At 38.2% G+C, this 18,591-nt stretch overlaps 1 protein-coding gene across 1 annotated transcript; it reads left to right on the forward strand.

The window, feature by feature from the left end:
• The first annotated feature begins 229 nt into the window (after positions 1–229).
• On the forward strand, positions 230–2,937 carry LOC133780034 (cytochrome P450 CYP82D47-like). The gene is made up of 2 exons (XM_062219919.1): positions 230–1,328; positions 2,133–2,937. Exons 1-2 carry the CDS (start codon positions 354–356, stop codon positions 2,760–2,762), a joined length of 1,605 nt encoding a protein of 534 aa, XP_062075903.1. The 5' UTR covers positions 230–353; the 3' UTR covers positions 2,763–2,937.
• Positions 2,938–18,591: the final 15,654 nt, after the last annotated feature.

The following is an 18,591-nucleotide window of genomic DNA, read 5'->3' on the forward strand; positions in this document are numbered from 1 at the left end:
CAAATATATAAACAAAAGTAAATAAACAGGCACGCACACACGTGTGGGAACTCATTAGTTCTAAACCCATCTATACATTTTTAAAAGAAAAAATTTATGTTCTAACCAAACTTGGAACTATAAGCCCAACTTTTTAAACTTGTACAAGACACAAGTCTTTCAAAGAGAAGTATTATATTAGTATAACTTAACATATTATTAACACCTTGGACTAATGAAACTTGGAATATATATGATTAAAGAAAAACTCCTACCTTCTCACATCTTCTACAAGGTTAATTAACACAAAGTCCAAACCAGAAATCACTACTTGAAATTTTGAACACAAAATAATCTTCTTTGCCATCAACTCAATGGACCCTTTTCTCCAAACTGTCATCTCTTGCCTCCTTCCTTTGCTTCTTATTTTTATATGTTACCACCTTAAAAAATCATCATCATCATCCACTAATTCTCAGCCAATTAGTGCCCCTGAGGCCGCCGGGGCATGGCCAATCATAGGCCACCTCCATCTCTTTGGAAGCAAAAACCTGATTCACAAAACACTAGGAGCCATGGCAGACAAAGACGGTCCATTCTTCACCATAAAGCTTGGTTCACACAAAGTTGTAGTTGTCAACAGTGGTGAAATGGCCAGAGACTGTTTCACCATTCATGACATGGCTTTCTCCACAAGACCAACCTTAGTAGCATCCAAGTTGCTCGGCTATGACTATGCCATGTTTGCCTTTGCTCCTTACGGAGCTTATTGGCGTGAAATGAGAAAAATAGCAACAATTGAATTGTTGTCGAACCCAAGACTAGACCTGCTTAAGCACATATGGTGTTCGGAAGTGGAAACTTGGGCGAGAGAGCTTTACAACAAGTTGTGTTTGGAAAAGGGTAGTGAAGAAAACCGAGTTTTGGTTGATATGAACAGATGGTTTAGTGATTTAACAAGCAATATATCTCTGAGAATGATTGGTGGGAAGAGGTGTTTTGGAGAGACTAGTACTATGCCTGGTTTCGGTGAAGAGGAGGCTATTAGATGTACAAAAGTTATGAGAGATTTTGCTTATTTGTTTGGTGTCTTTGTTTTGGCTGATGCTATACCATTTTTGGGGTGGTGGGATTTGAATGGTTATAAAAAAGCTATGAAGAAAACTGCTAGAGAATTGGATATCTTGATTACTGGTTGGCTTGAGGAACATAAACAGAAGAGAAAATTGTTTGGTGAGAAAGGAAAAAATAAAGAAGAGAAGGATTTCATGGATGTGATGCTCAATATCTTGGATGACGCCAATGTTGATGGTTTTGATGCCGATACCATTAATAAAGCTACTTGTCTGGTAAGAACTAAAATCTCTTTTCAAAAAATTTATCTATAGTTCTGTATACCATGTTAATTTTGTCATATAAATTCTTTGCAAATTTGATATTTTTTCCATAATTTATCATGTTAGATCAAACCCTTTATGGTTAAATCCTCAAACTAAACATTGTAGCTCAAAATTCTGCAAAAGAACTGGAAATGTGTTTTTTTTTTTTTTTGCTGAATCAAATCTTGGCAGAGATCATACCTGACCATCAGTCGTGTTGGCAAAGATTATATTAATGTTTTGTAAATCCAGAACCGAGAAATATTTATGACTATTGAGTCATTGACTCTATTATAACCAATATAAATATTAATGACATATATTAAAATAAAACTTGCTACAATAATTGAACAAGACCCAATACAGTGGATAAATTAGTACTGAAAGATAAGTGAAAATTAGACCCGTACTCATTTTAAATGTTCCACTTTAATTTTTACCTACTATTTTTAATTCTTATTTTAGTATCCAAATTTTCAATTAATGTACCCATTATATCTCTTCAATTACATGTTTTTTTTTCTCATTAAACATGTTACAATTATAATGTATTTCCAATTTAACTATAATATAACACATATAATACACATTACAACAACACTTAGAACCATGTGCTCAAATAAGAGTAATTTGAGAAGTCTCATAATAATAATGAGTAAAATTCAACTAAATATATTTAGTGTCTAATTTTAGCTAACTACTCCTAAAAAATTGGTAGTTATCAACTTTTCCCGAAAGATAATATACAACTAATTTATGTATTTATTTTTGTAGAAGCTTATGTTAGCTGGAAGTGACACAACCATGATAGCTATAACATGGGCCTTATCTCTACTTCTCAACAACCCAAACAAGCTCGAGAAAGCCCAAGAAGAGTTGGACCATGTAGTGGGCCGAGAGAGAAATGTGGACGAATCAGACATCCAAAACTTAGTCTTTCTCCAGGCCATAATCAAAGAAACCTTAAGGCTTTACCCACCAAGCCCACTACTACTACGAGCTGCCAAGGAGGACTGTACTCTCACGTGTGGCTACCACGTGCGCAAGGGAACACGACTGATAGTCAACACATGGAAAATTCAACGTGACGAGCGAGTGTGGGGCGATAACTCGGACGAGTTCGAGCCAGAGCGATTCCTGACGAGTCATAGGGATGTGGATTTGAGAGGGAAGAGCTTTGAGATGGTGTCGTTTGGTGGAGGGAGACGGTCGTGCCCGGGAGTGTCACTGGCTTTGCGCATGGTCCATTTGGGTCTGGCTAGGTTTTTGCATGGTTTTGAAGTTAGTAAGAAGTGGCCTAATGAGCAGGTTGATATGACAGAGAGTCCTGGCCTGACTAACTTGAGAGCTACTCCACTTGAGATTTTTGTGGCACCTCGTCTTCATTCCAAGCTTTTTGAATAGCTTTGCTTTATCTATGCTGTGTTCCATCATGATTGGATGAAACAAATGATATTACTTTTAAATATAATTTTGATGTTTGATGACATTATTTTATATTTGTAATAATGCCACCTAGTTTATGTGTATTATTGTTTATCCTTGTTTGGATTTTAAATGTTGATCGGAATGAAATAAATTTTGTATAATTTTATTTTCTTGTTTGGGATTCAAATAGTTTCACACGTGTTGATTTTTTTTTATGTGAAAAACTTGAATCTTAGTTGGCTCTTTAAATTATTTGGAATTTTTCGAAAATTGATAAGATATATGTTATAACTATAATATACACGTCATATAAAAAAGAGTGATTAGTTGGCAACAAAATCTCTTAATTTTTATATTTTTTTACACTTAAAGCCTCTATCTTTATTTTTTGTTAGAAAACCTCGCAAACCATTATTTTGTTGGCAAATTGACAATCTTGTCAGTTTTATTCAGTTATCTGCCATCATAGACACACATGGCCATCTCTTATTCGTCCAAGTCATAATTTAAAAATAAATTAAATAAAATGTATAGAATATTTTTAAAAACTAAATTATTTATATTTATTTTTAAAATAGAAATATTTTTAATTCCTCATTCTCTCCTTGATACCCCTCTCTCCCTCTATCTTCCTTCTTCTTCACCTCCAGCCAGTCCTCCACCTCTCTCTTCTTCTTCCGACAAACTGTAATGTCCCAAATTTCCTAATGAGGTTTAGGACCTTGATTAGGAGGTCGGGAGGGCCATATTTGATTTATTATGCCATTAAATAATTATATGCATGTTTATGTGAATTATATTATAATATGATGATAAATGCATGCATATGGGTCCATTGTTAATTATAAGGGCACTTTGGTAATTTGGCTCGTTGAGGGCGTAATTGTGTATTTTCATGCATGTGGGTGAATTATGAATAATACCACATTATATGTGGATTTGTTCGAGCCATTCGACATGAGACGATTATGGAATGCAAGTTTTCAGTCTGGTCATAACGGAGTTAATCTCAAGGCTCGGGGTGAGTCTCGGGATGATTTGAGGATTAGAACATTGCCGGGAATTAAAGGGTAATGGGATATGATTTATTAGCATTTGAGAATATTGGAAGTATTGAGAATTGGAGGGAGTTAATTATAATTAACAAGATAGGCGGGAAATGATGATTTTGCCCTTGGGGCTGTTAAGAAAATAAATATGACCTAGGGGCATTTTGGTCTTTTGACCTTAAGATATATATCGGCCATAGGAAGCTGTAAGAAGCTTAAGAAAAAACAGAGCAGCTGGTTTCTTCTCCCGTTCATCTTCTCATTCTCCTTCCCTTTGAATTTTTGAAGTTCTATTTGAGGATTCAAGCTAGGGAATCAAGCCTTGAAGGTTTGGGATTGTGTTCAGCCATTGAAGAGCGTTTAATCTTGAGCTTGAGGTAAGATTCAGCCATGAAATTTCTAATTTTTCTCTGCTTTGAAGTTAGTTTTGAGTTAGAACTTTGATTATAGAATTGAGTAATTGGTGTGGTTTTTGGCGGTTCAAAGCTTGGGTTTTGTTGGGGGAATGTTGATTGTGTTGTGGGAATGCTTGGTTTGGATTTGGAGATGTTTGAGTAAGTTTTTGAAGGATTAAAAGAGGGAAAAAAATGAGGTTTTGATGGGAGAAAACAGGGGTTTTTCGCTGATGGCCAGGCAATGCCGCGACGCTTGGGAGGCAATGTCGCGGCATAGGGTGCAAGAACTTGAGGTTGTCGCCTCTGTTTGGGAGGCGGGCTGCAGCATGGTGAATGTAGGGTCGCGGACCTTAAGAGCATTTTTGGCCAAAATTGAGTTTTTGGCTTGGGGACTCAAACATTGGGCCTCGGGATCGTTCCTACTACCCGGTTTAGTGGGATATGGTGTCCCAGAGGCTAGGTCTTGGTCCGAGAAACTTTTATTGATTTATTTTACTGATGGAATCCCATATTTGGTTATGACTAGGTGACCGCTAAGGGATTAAAGGATCGATCATTCTCAAGGATCGTTCATTTGTTATTTCTAGCTTGAACCAGAGGTAAGAAAACTGCACCCAGTATGTGATACATGTGATGCACGAGAAACATGTGGTTAGGGCATGCCATGAATGTTGAATATGAGATTGATCAGAGCTTGAGTCTTTGTGTTTGTGCATGTTCTTAATTATGCTAGCAATTATTAAGTAAGCATGCTGAATGCCCTACATTTGGATATTTGACATATGATATATGTCTGGTAGCATTGCTTACTTGTGTGTGGCACTGACTTACTAGTCAAGAATCGACAATGGTGTCAGAACTGACTGTGAAGTTGTGACTTACTAGTCAAGTTCAATAGTAGTACTGTAACGCCCTAAACTTCAAGGACCGTTACAGTGTGCCTTGTAAACAGTGCTAAACTCGCTAATCGAGTCATTTGGCCTAAATCGTGTAACTAAGTATGATTAGCGGTTTAGGGACTAAAAATTTTGGTTAAGATGTAACGTTTCATTAGAACATTTATTATATATATGTTGGGATCCCAAAATTATAATTTAAGAGTCTACTACAAGAAAATATTTACAACAGGTCGTTCTTTGCAGCAAAACAGGGTTTAACCCTAGTTCCACTTTAAACCTCGGCCGTGGCGGACGAGCAGCTGCATATGTACACGTCATCACCTAAGCTCTCCAACTCAAGGATGGTCCAGCTTTCTCTTGCCTTTACCTGCACCACAAAGCACCCGTGAGCCGAAGCCCAGCAAGAAAAACACAATACAACATGATATAATATCAACAGTAATTGTATTAATTGTTCAGGACCAACAGTCCAAGCAAATAGGTGACTATCACAAAAGTCACAAATGTGGGGACAACACCCTTTAGCCATGTGATGAAAGGATCACCAGGGCTTAACAAGTGAGTGAGCATCTCACTAGCTTCAACAGGATAGGTGCATGGTGATTGGTCACCAACATAACCTTCCTCCCGACTCTAGAGTCGTAACTATGGAACAGCGTTCCTGTTGGATAAAAGCTTATACAGGATCTTTATTTATTTTCATGTATATCTAATATTAAACAAATTAATACGAGATAGCCTAAAACATGTTTCTAAAATTGAATTCAAGAGAAACAAAGAATAGAATACTTACAGTATACGCAGCGGAATTAAAGAGTCCTTCCTTCAGTTTCTCTAACTCTTGTATCCTCTCTATCGCAGAGTATTATCAAGAAACTGAACCGATCTTCTATTTTCTTCACGATCTTCCAATGTATCCTTAGAACCACCTAGACTAGTGTGGGCAATTCTCAACACATGAGATAGATATAGAGAGAATAAGAGAAGATAACGAAGAGGCTTAGAAAAGGACTTGTGTTTAGAGAGAATATAAAACTATCGGAAAATCTGACTTGTGACTTATCTGTCGTCTCTGAAATCTTCTTTCTAAGCACTCCTTTTATAGACTCAATTATGCCATTTAATTTAATTAAAAAATCAATAAAATAACAGCCATTTTGAAGCCCTAGGTCGAAATTATCATGGGCTATAGGCTCGTGAAATTTCCCATTTGATTATAAGCCAATTGGACTTAAAATCAAGGCCTGTATTATTTTCTATTGATTTAATTAATTAAATAATTATTTAAATCCTTTATCAAATTAATTATTTATAATTTGAACCTTGATTTAAATTTATTTATTAATTTAGATACCAATTTATCTTAATTAATAAATCTGCCATAATTTCTCTTTTCTTCTCAAAATTACACAACTCTGTGAAACTATCCAAAATTGACCTGGTCAACTTTGATAATTCTAATTGATGATTAAATCAATTAATTGAGACTATCTAGATGATTTTATCCAAGGTACAATGGGGACCATGGGCCTATGAAATCAAGCTCCAATAAATTATCATAAATCTAACAAATAAATTTACTAACTTATTAATTCCCCGTGACTCCACTATAGACTCGGAATTGCACTCTTGAATTCATAGAACGCTCTATAACAAATATAGATACGCTATTATCCATTTTTACAACCATAATTGTCACTCAATCCTCTATAGACGGTCTACAATGAGATGAGACTAAAATACCGTTTTACCCCTCATTGTATTTTATCCTTAAAACACTTAGTTCCTTGTAAATGATATTTCAGTAAACTAATTTAATTACTAAAATGAGATCTCTATCATTTAACACCTTGAACCAAACTAAAAGGAAACCATCATTTCACTTCTTCATCAAAAGCTATAGATGTTCATATCTATGATTAACACTCCCACTCAATTATACTACCGAGTTCCCAAGATGTAAGTATGGGCTAGTCCGTAGGGTAAGCTGGTAACGAACAAGTCAAAGAACTCAAATAATACAATCAGTTAGAATACTAACCACTCAGAATTGAGATTGAATTGACCTATGGTCAACTTTATGATATGACTAGAATAGATAATAACGGTATGTTTACTTATCTTATCAACTGTCAATATCGATCCTGTCCGATGTAACAAATACATCCGATCTTATCTACTTTGCTAATGTTCTGGAAAGAACATAACACTGTAATGTGTAAGTAGATCATATCGTAGATTGGCAAGTCAGTGTAAATCCTGTGTACTGACTAATCTTAGGACTAACTTTTTTTGAACATATAATCATATTTATATTCCACTGTGATTACGTCACTATAAATAAGATTAGCTATATGCTCGGGATTTAATAAAAGTTTATATTAAACAAATAATCATGAAAATAAAACATGTGAGCAAAGTGATTGACCAAGTCAAAAAATGATTTCTATTCTTTTATTGATAATAAAATGAGATTACAAAGAATTTGGGTTTTAATTAGGGCATAAAACCCCAACAGTTCCCTAGCCATGTGACAGACAGTCACCGGGGCCCTATGCCCTGGCTCTGAGTGCTAGTCTTAGACTAGTTAAGCGCTTTTAAGTTCATCGACCTTAGGGTCGGTCCATCATTAATGCCATAGAGCCATTCAATGCTGATATCGATTAGATCTAATCTTCATTCGGCCCTGCGTCCTCGACGCTCATGCCGTTTCTGACCCTCAGGTCAGTGAAACACGACCAGTGCTCAACCCTTTGTGAACTTAACTAATAAGTCACAGCCTCACAGACGGATCTGACACCATTGTCGATTCTGACTAATAAGTCAGTGCCATACACAAGTAAGCCATGCCACCAAACATATATCACATGTTCATTATCCATAAACAAGGTATTCAACATGCTTACTTAACATGTATTAGTACAATTAAGACCATGCACAAACACAGAGGCTCAAGCTCTGAACGATATCATACTCAGTATACAAAGCATGTCCTAATCACATGTTTCTCGTGCATCACATACATCATATTTAACAATCCAACATGCATCAATAATAGCCATGCATGTCACATTTAATAATCAACCAACATGCATCAAGAATAATCATGCATGTCACATATACATAGGGTACGGTTTTCTTACCTCAGATTCGACCAAGAACTAGTAAAAGAACGACCCTTGAGAACGATCAATCCTTTGATCCTTTAGCGGTCACCTAGTCATAACCAAATATAGAATCCCATCAATAAAATAAATCATAAAAAGGTTTATAATCTAAAACCACACTCCCGGGATCCATCCCGCACTCTCGGGAATCTTAATATGCTTAAACGGGGCAAAGGAACCAAACCCCGAGCCTTAAGGATCATTCCGAGCCCTAAAATAGGCTTGCTGAAAAATGGACCAGCGCTGCAACCCTATTAAATGGCGCTGCTACGCTATTTCCAAGTCAGAGAGCCCTGCTCTCTGCCCTGCCTAGCGCTGCTGCGCCAATTACAGACCAAAAACTTTCTGGTTCTCCTTCCTTGCGATTTCTCTTAAAACCAACCCTCCAAATCAATCTCAAACATCCAATTCAACCCCAAATCATCATCTATATCACACCCTCATCAAAACCCACTCAAACTTACACAAAAACTTCCATGAATTCCCACCACTAACACCTCAAATTCTCAACTGAAAAACCATAAGGAAAAACAGAGTATTGCTTATATTCAAGAATGAAATCTTACCTCAAGCTGGATTTGAGTCCTCTTCAATGATTGAACCAAAGTCCTAAGCCCCCACCTTTGAACTCCTAGCTTGATACCTTAAATTGGCTCTCAAAAATCAAAAGGAAGAAGGAGGAGGAATAAGTACGGGAGAGAAAGAAAGATGAGGATGATGATGCTCTGTTTTTTAATAATTCCACAGCCTTCTATAACTCAAAGGGCTGATATATATATATATATATCTTATGTAGAGTCCAAGCACTTTACTTAGCTAATTGTTTAGTAGTATTATAGTATGTATAGTATTATCTTTGTAACAGTGGATTTTTGGTTCAGACCGGGAATTATTTGGACACTCATAGTAGTACTTGTAGATTTTCTAAGTTTAACCTATAGTTTAAGAATATTAATTTTAACCTAAGGTTGATTAATATGACTAATATTAAGGATTATATTTATTGTACTATAAGGTTTAGATATCAACCAATAGGATTTTAAGCACATGTCATGAATGGTGATTAAGGATTAAGTATTTTTTAGGATTAAATTTAATAAGGAGTAAAGTTTGAATGTTATAGGGTCAGTCAGCAGCTTTGAATACGTTGAGGGCTTAGTCAAGGCTGTTTACTCCATTCAAACTTAGCTAAAATTGTGTAATTTCGTGTTTAAATATTCAGCATGTGCCGATATATCGCAGCTATAGGGGGCGATATGTCGCAGCACGTAGATACGGAAAACACGAAACGATGCACGGTCGCCTCGGGCATACTGGCCCAGGCGATATATCGCCTACAGGGGGCGATATATCGCCTCCTTCAGCATATGTTCAAACATTTTTGAATTCTTTTCCTTTCAGCCATTCAAACTCCTTCATAAGTCCAGCATCTTTTGAACGAGTCTTCAGCCTCTGCTGAACGATTATTCAAATTATTTTCACCTAAAAAGCCATTATTTTTATTCAAGTAAAATCAAGATACTTTCATTCCCAAAATCTATAAATAGGACCTAGTACCCAACCATTATTCACCTTTTGCTCTAAGTTCAGAAGCTGCAAGTGCTAGGAGAGTGTGAGAGTTAAACACTTGGGTGGGAAAGTCATAAGCTTAATCATTATAAGCCTATCAAACACTTTGGGAAGTAAGGTTCTTTAGTATTTCGGTTGTGGTTAGATTGGTCTTGCAAGTCTTTGAGGTAAACCCAAAACTCTATTTCATTTGTTTCATGTTATTTTCTTTCTCAAAGCCTTCTACTCAGTTTCCTAACCTCATTCTTATTTTGGTTAGGAAATCCAAGTTCTTAAGCACATAAGTTTCGGTAAGCATATTTCTCAATGGTTTAGTCTTCCTATTCATTTTCATTTCTTCTTCTTCATAAGACTCACTCTTTCTCATATGGTTTTAGGAGTGTTCCAAAAGTCTCAACTCAGTCCATCATATCCCGGTAACTTTGGTAAGGAAAATAGGATAGAATCTATATGTGTATTGCTTATGTGTTATGCTATGAAATATGATATGTTATGAATATGTTATGAATGTGTATGTTTGTAGGCTTAGGCTTATGCCCTATTTGACTAACAAGACCCCAAAAAGATTATGGCCATATGCCTACTTAGCTAGTAGGACCCCACTAATCTCATGGGCATAAGCTTGTTTAGTCTATGGGACCCCAAGTAATAATGGCCATTATAATAAGTGTATGTATTAAGTGTTATGATATGTCTTTACGTTTATTATGAAATTTATGTGTATGACTATGTGTTAGATTTTCCTTGCTGGGCATTAGGCTCATTCCTTTTTGTTTTATGTGCAGGAAAATAGCTTTAGAGGCGGTAAGATTCGTGACGCTTAGAGGATGTGTATCGATGGTGAATGGAGTCAAGGGGCCGAGCGTTATTCGATTCGAGGATGTAGTCTCATTTTACCTTTTTATGGTTTTATATGTATTTTCCGCATTTCTTATGTAATTCTTTTCATTTAAATCATGTTTTTGTTTTTAAAGACAATGGGATCCCATATCCTTCTTAGTATTCTATTTTGTAATAAACTCTTATTTTTAACAAGTTACTCAGTAAAATTATGGTATTTCCGCAAAAATGTAAGTTTTATGTATAGTTTCGTTAATGGTCCAAATAGTCTAGATTAGTGGGTCATTACATCTTAGGGGTGAAAAGACCATTTTGCCCCTAGGTCAAATAAAGGCTTCTAAAGTCATCCCGAGGGTATAATCGTCATTTCCCGCCTATCTCGTTAATTATAATTAACACTCTCCAATTCCCGTTATTCCCAATATTCTCCAATATCAATAAATCATAACCCATTATCCTTTTATTCCCGGTAATGTTCTAGTCATCAAATTACCCCGAGACTCACTCTGAGCCCCGAACTTAAACCTGTTATGACTAGACCGAACACTTACATCTCATGATCGTCTCATGCCGAATAGCTCGAACCAATCCACCTTATAATATGGCTATATTAATTAATCACAACCATGCACCCAAAATACACAATTACGCCCACAGCGGCCAAATTCCCAAAATACCCTTATAATTATAAATACACCCATATGCACGCATTTACCATCATATAATAATATAATTCACATAAACATGCATATAATCATTGAATATCATATTAACTCAATTATGGCCCTCCCGGCCTCCTAATCAAGGTCCTAAATCCTATTAGGAAATTTGGAGTATTACAACTATCCCCTCCTTACAAAAATTTCGTCCTCGAAATTTACTCAAACAACTCGGAGCAAGAATTCCGCACAATTGACCTCAGGTCCCTCAGGTCATTCCTTGACCTCACTATCTCTATAGCATTACCTTAACCCAAGGTACACTCTGTCCAGCAGAACCTTAATACTTCTATCACATTCTGAACTGGTTATTCCTTACCGGAATACTTAACCTTAACCTTCAGATTCTTATAACTCAATTTATAAATTCTTTTTAACCCATGTTCACTGCATGGAAGTACATAACTCACTGTATACAACTGCCAGTGCTAAGATATAGCTGATCCAAAGTCAATCTATCCAGACCTATCCAGGATCCAATTGCCGAAATGAACTAGGGCTTAACTTGCCTTATTTTCTCGCCCTTTTTCCCATGGTGACACTTTAAAGAAGATACATTCTTCTACCTGGAATTCCACATTTCTGCCTTCCAATTCAATAAAACTTTTCCATTTATTATGAGAAATGAGCAACCAAGATTCAAGCTCCAGCAATCTCATAAATCCCCTGAACCACCTCAGGATTTAGATATGCATTAACGCATTCATCTTATAAGATGTTCCTTCAATAATAATTGGATAACCCTCTCTCTCTGATTTGCCATCAGTCTGAGAGTAATAAACTGTACTGAGTTTTATCTTTATTCTCATGGCCTTCCAACCCTTCCAAAACTTGGAAGTCACAATAAAGTCTTCATCTAATAAGATAGACCTTGAGTTTCATGAAGGCGCTCTATCTCTTTTACAAAGAGATTTGAATAGCGATCAGCTGTACCATTTGCTTATCTTTACCGATAAAATGAACTCACTTGGAAAACTGGTCCACAATGACCCAATACCAACTCACGCTGATCCATCAATCTGGGAATCTCACTGCGAAACTCATCGCGATGCTCTCTTATTCCCACTGTAAAGTACCCAAAGGTTGTAATGGCCTTACTGATTCCCGATACTCTGTCTTGACCTGCTAACAGGTTAAGAACTTTTCACACATCCTATTACATCTCTCTTCATCTCAGGCCATCACTATAAAACTTCATATCCTGTTACCTTTCCACGATGCCTGAATGAAGCGAATAAAAGAATAGCATGAGATTCATCTAGAATCTCCCAAATAATCTCAATGTCCATCAGATTCCAAATTCGACCCTCATACCATAACAAGTTCATATTTGATACCGCACAACTCTTAGCTAATCCAGCTAAGACTGTAATGCCCCAAATTTCCTAATAAGGTTTAGGACCTTGATTAGGAGGTCGGGAGGGCCATAATTGATTTATTATAGTATTTAATGATTATATGCATGTTTACGTGAATTATATTATTATATGATGGTGAATGCATGCATATGGGCTCATATGTTAATTATGAGGGTAATTTGGTAATTTGGCCATTGTGGGCGTAATTGTATATTTTGGGTGCATGGTTGTGATTAATTAATATAGCCACATTATAAGGTGGATTGGTTTGAGCTAATCGACATGAGACGATCATGTGATGTAAGTGTTCGGTCTAGTCATAACAGGTTTAAGTTCGGGGCTCGGGGTGAGTCTCGGGGTGAAATTAATGATTAGAGCATTACCGGGAATTAAAGGGTAATGGGATATGATTTATTGGTATTTAGGAATATTGAGAATAGCGGGAATTGGAGATCGTTAATTATAATTAACGAGATAGGCGGGAAATGACGGTTTTACCCTCAGAAGCTTTTAGAGGGATTTATTTGGCTTAGGGGCATTATGGTCTTTTGACCCTAAGGATATATATGACATGAAGGCTGTAGAAAATACAGAGTTAAAACAGAGCCTATCCTCTCTTTCTCCCTTCCTTCCCGTACAAGTCCTCCTTCACCCTCTTCTTTAGGTTTTGAGAGCCTATCTTGAGGAAACAAGCTAGGGAGTCAAGCTTGGGGAGGTTTAGCTTGAGTTCAGCCATTAAAGAGGATTCAAATCGTGTTTGAGGTAAGCTTCAACCATTAGTTTCTGGTTCATACTCTGTTTTGAGTTTTAGTTTTTAACTTGTGAATCACTTGTGGAAAGTTTGAATTAATGGAGGTTTGGGTGATGTTTACTTTGGGTTTTGTTGAGGGTGAGTTGTAGAGGGTGTTTGGTGGTTAAATTGGGTGTTAGGTTGGGGTTTGGGACAAGTTTGAAGGCTTGGTTCCAAGGGGAAATGCAGGGGAGAGTTGGTTGGTGCGTGCTGGTTTCTTGACTGATTTGCGAAATGAGCCGCGGCCTGTCTGTGGTGTGTCGCGGCCTGTGTTGGCTCTAAAGGTGAAAATGGCTCTGTCAGGAGGGTGAGCCACGGCCCATCAAGGCATATTTGACCAAAAATGGGTTTTTGGCCTAGGGATGCTAGCTTAAGGCCTCGGGGTTGATCCTAGTACCCGGTTAAGTGGGGATTGATGTCCCGGAGGCTAGATATTGGTTTGGGAACTTATGTTGACCATTTTTATTGATGGTATATTATATTTGGTTATGACTAGGTGACCGCTAAAGGACTAAAAGTTTATCATTCTCAAGGGTCGTTCTTTTAATCGTTCTAGCTCGACTTTGAGGTAAGAAAACTGCACCCTGTGTATATGTGACATGCATGGCTATTATGATGCATGTTGGTTGATTTATGGGCATGACATGCATGGTTATTATTGATGCATGTCGGTTGATTATTATGTATGACATGCATGGCTATTCTTGATGCATGTTGGTTGACTAATAAACGTGACATGCATGGCTGTTATTGGTGCATGTTAGATTCCTGGATATATTGCATATGATGCTTGGGAAACATGTGATTAGGACATGCTTTGTATACTGGGTATGATATTGTTCAGAGCTTGAGCTTCTGTGGTTGTACATGGTCCTAATTGTACTGATATCTGTTTAGTAAGCATGCTAAATACCTTGTTTATGGATATTGAACATGTGATATATGTTTGGTGGCATGGCTTACCTGTGTATGGCGCTGACTTATTAGTCAGAATCGACAATGGTGTCAGATCCGTCTGTGAAGCTGTGACTTATCAGTTAAGTTCACCACGGGCTGAGCACTGGTCGCGTTTTACCGACCCAAAGGTCAGAAGTGGCAGTGCGTTGTGAACGCCGGGCCGATTAAAGATTAGATCTAATCAAGGCCGGCATTGAATGACTCATATGGGGTATTGATGCTGGACCGACCGGAAGGTCAATGAGAACTATAAGCGCTTGCCTGGTCTAAGACCAGATGACTATAGCCAAGGTATATGACCCCGGTGACCGTTTGTCACATGGCTAAGGGACGTTGTCCATAGTTTCGACTCTAGAGTCGTGAGGAAGGTTATGTTGGTGACTAATCACCTTGCACCTGTCCTAATCGAACTTATGAAAGGATCATTTATCAGTTAAGCCCTGGTGACCCTATCGTCACATGGCTAGAAGGAGCGATGCTCATTATTGTGACTTTTGGCTATTGTCACCTATTTGCTTGGATTGATAGTCCTGAATGATTATTATGATCGTTGTTGATATTATATCAAGCTTTATTGGGTTTTCTTGCTGGGCTTCGGCTCACGGGTGCTACGTGGTGCAGGTAAAGGCAAGAGGAAGCTGGACCATCCTTGAGTTGGAGAGCTTAGGTGATGACATGTACATATGCGGCTGCTCGTCCGCCACAGCCGAGGTTTAAAGTGGAACTAGGGTTAAACCCTGTTTTGCCGCTTAGAACAGCTTGTTGTAAATATTTTATGTAATAAACTCTGAAATTATATTTTCGGGATCCCAATGTATATATTAAATGTTCTAGTGAGACGTTACATCTTAACCAAAGTTTTTAATCCCTAAACCGCTAATCATACTTAGTTCACGATTTTGGCCAAATGACTCGGTTAGCGAGTTAGCACTGTTTACAAGGCACACCATAACGGTCCCTGGAGTTTGGGGCGTTACAAAGAATTTCTATCCAATCCTTCTTATCTGTGGTTCAATTAATTATCTTTCCTTTTAATCCTTCTTGAGATAATAATCTCAAACAATAAACTGGCCACCTGTCCCACCAGAAACTCTACTCCAGTCCTGGTCAAATTCTTTAATCAACATGTTGCGTAGGTAATCACTTTTCTTTATTACTAGGATGTCATAGCAATCCACTAACTAATCCTGGTCCATAAAAGACCCAAAATACCTTCCCCAAAGCACCTGGAATATCTTTACCACTCATGGACACTCCTGTTCCCAAGGCACTCTCCAACTTTGGCACATCTCCACAAAGAAAATACCACAATACCATCGTCCAAGGCGATCACAAATCTCATTCATATAAACCTTTGAATGCTCTATTCATTTGATTCACAAATACTTGGCATCAAACCAATTCTCAAGACATATACAGCACTCGCAGTGCTCCAAACCGATACTAACACAATCCTTTATATAACTTCCTCTCTTTGATCTCTAACTGGTCCTAACCAGATCCAAGATCAACCTTAAAGAATTCCATCCTACTCTGCAGCTAAACTCTTAATTCTTATAACTCCGCTGAGTCACTCAAAACAGTGTTTACATCTGATTTTATTTCTGGCACTAATCCAATCACCATTCTAGTCTCTTTTCATAAAAAGGAGCCCTGGCAGACCACCTGGCAGCACATTCAGAACCCACAGACTAATCTGGTCTGTCCTGATCTCATTGGTACGATCCAAGTGATATTCACCACGCTAGCTAAGAGTTCCATGCATCTCCCTGCACAACTCTAGCTCTCACTACAAGTATCATAAACATAAAGTACCATGTATCAAACCGACTAACACAAGGTTTTCCGCTCTCAAGCCCAAGAATTACTATACTTTCCTTGCCATTCACGATTACTCCACAATTACCTAACCAATTCATACCCTGGATCAACCAAAGCCAGTCATAACTAACTCATGAAAACTACTGATGAGTCCTTTTATCATAACCCAACTCATCTATTAGATTGCCAATACCATACTACATTTCCCATCACAACATAACCATGTGGTCTATATACACCATCTGTAACGCCCTGGATAGCCAAGACCGCTACACTGTGTACTTATAAAGGTGCAGGACTTGCTGACCAAGTCATTAGTTTGAAAACGTGTCACTAAACATGTAAGATCTAAGGTTAAAAAGGTATTGGTATCAAAAACTCATTTCTTATATTTATACTGTAGTAAACATGGGATCCCATACAAAAACGAAGTTAGAGAAAGTTTACAGACTCCCAAAAGTAAATGAGTAACCACTAGCCATACTAAGGCAAAACAGACAGTCTTCAGGCTCCATGTCCTTGTCTAGACCTCAACTGTGGTGGCCGAGCACCTGGCTATGTACATTCAGCTCGCTGAGCTCTCCGGTCAGGGTTGATCCAACTTGTCCTTGCCTTTACCTGCACCACGTAGCACTCGTGAGCCAAGGCCCAGCAAGAAAACATCATAGATAACTCAAACAATGATCACAAACAAATAGCTCAGTAGGCATGTATACCCATCAGATAATCCACAACAAATATTCAGCATATACAATCCAATACAAGATACATTCTATCACATATATCATTCATATCACATAACATTCAGGGCCGAAGACTTAGGCTGCACCCTCTATTTAACCCACTGACTCCGGCCCGCTTAAACTGAGCTCAGTGCATATTAAGCTGTCCTCAACTACCAGTGGCCGAGCCGCGCCCTGTGCGCTAGTGAGACCCTTGGCACCCTTAGGCCGTTGGTTCACTAAATGGCTTGCATGGCATAATACCATCTTTTCAAGCATCTACAATAGGGAGCCCTTAGTCCCGTCACATATATTCAACCAGGTCCAGTTTTCTTACCTTTAGTCTGTACGGTTATCGAATTACGAGCAACGCCCCTCAAGCATGATCCATTCCCGAGCCTAAGCCTTTATCACCTAGCCATAACCAAAGCATAGGGTTTCATAAATAATCAAATATAGGTTTCCAGATACAAAACTAACCCCTAGGACTCCTAATTCCACCAAGCACGGTGGTGAAACCAAACCCGAGCACACTAGACCACTTTCCCATGCTTAAAACCCTCAAAAATTCATGTGTGCAACCAAGGGCTGCGGCCCCCAAAGCCTAGCCGCGGCCCTTCCCCAAAACAGAACCTACTCCCACACTGAACCACACACACGCCGCGGCCCTTGCCTTGGGCGCCGCGGCGCGCCCCCTTGGCTTCCTTGCATGCTAGGGTCGCAACGCTCTAGAACAGAGCAGCGGCCCTCCCCTTCGAACCCAGATTTTACACCATTTCCAAGTCTGAAACCTCACCTTAAACCATCCCAAAACTCCCCAACTCTTAACCAATTAATTCCCAACTTCTTTAGCATGATCTAAACAACATAACTCCCAAGAAAACACAGCCTAACACACTCTAATCTCTTCCTTTCAATTTCTGAAACCCAAGTGCTATAAACACCCAAACCAGCCACTCAAACCCAATTTAAAACCTCTAAACCAGGAGTAGAGTCTTACCTTTGCTGTAGAATCACTTCACCAAGCTATGGCCAAGCTAAGCTCCCAAGTTTTCCCTCTTAATTCTGCCTTAGAACATCAAAACTATACTTGGTTCAGTACTTAACCAAAACCCAGCTAAAACTCAGAATTCAACCACAGAAAATAGAGTTAGATGCTTACCTTGATCCCTGCTTTAGTTCCTTGATTTACTCCTGAGCTAAATCTTCAAATCCTCACTACAAATCCAAGAGATTCCAGCTAGTTTCCCCTTAGTTTTTCTGTGTTTCCTTTTCCTTCCCTTTGTTTTCCTTAAGCGTGAGAGAGAGCTGAGCCTAAGTGTTTAGTCGGTTTGTTTTTCTTCTAAAAGCTTCTCTATGTCTAACTTATCTGTTAAGTTAATCCCGAGGCTCGGGGTGCCGGAACCGTCCCCGAGGCCAAAATGGTAAAATCCTCCAATATTCCCGCCTAGACATCCTAACCTCAAATATATCTCCATATATTTATTTCCATGACCCGATAGTCCAAATCACTACCCGC

This window comes from Humulus lupulus, chromosome 1, assembly GCF_963169125.1.
Source record: "Humulus lupulus chromosome 1, drHumLupu1.1, whole genome shotgun sequence".
Classification (NCBI taxonomy): domain Eukaryota; kingdom Viridiplantae; phylum Streptophyta; class Magnoliopsida; order Rosales; family Cannabaceae; genus Humulus; species Humulus lupulus.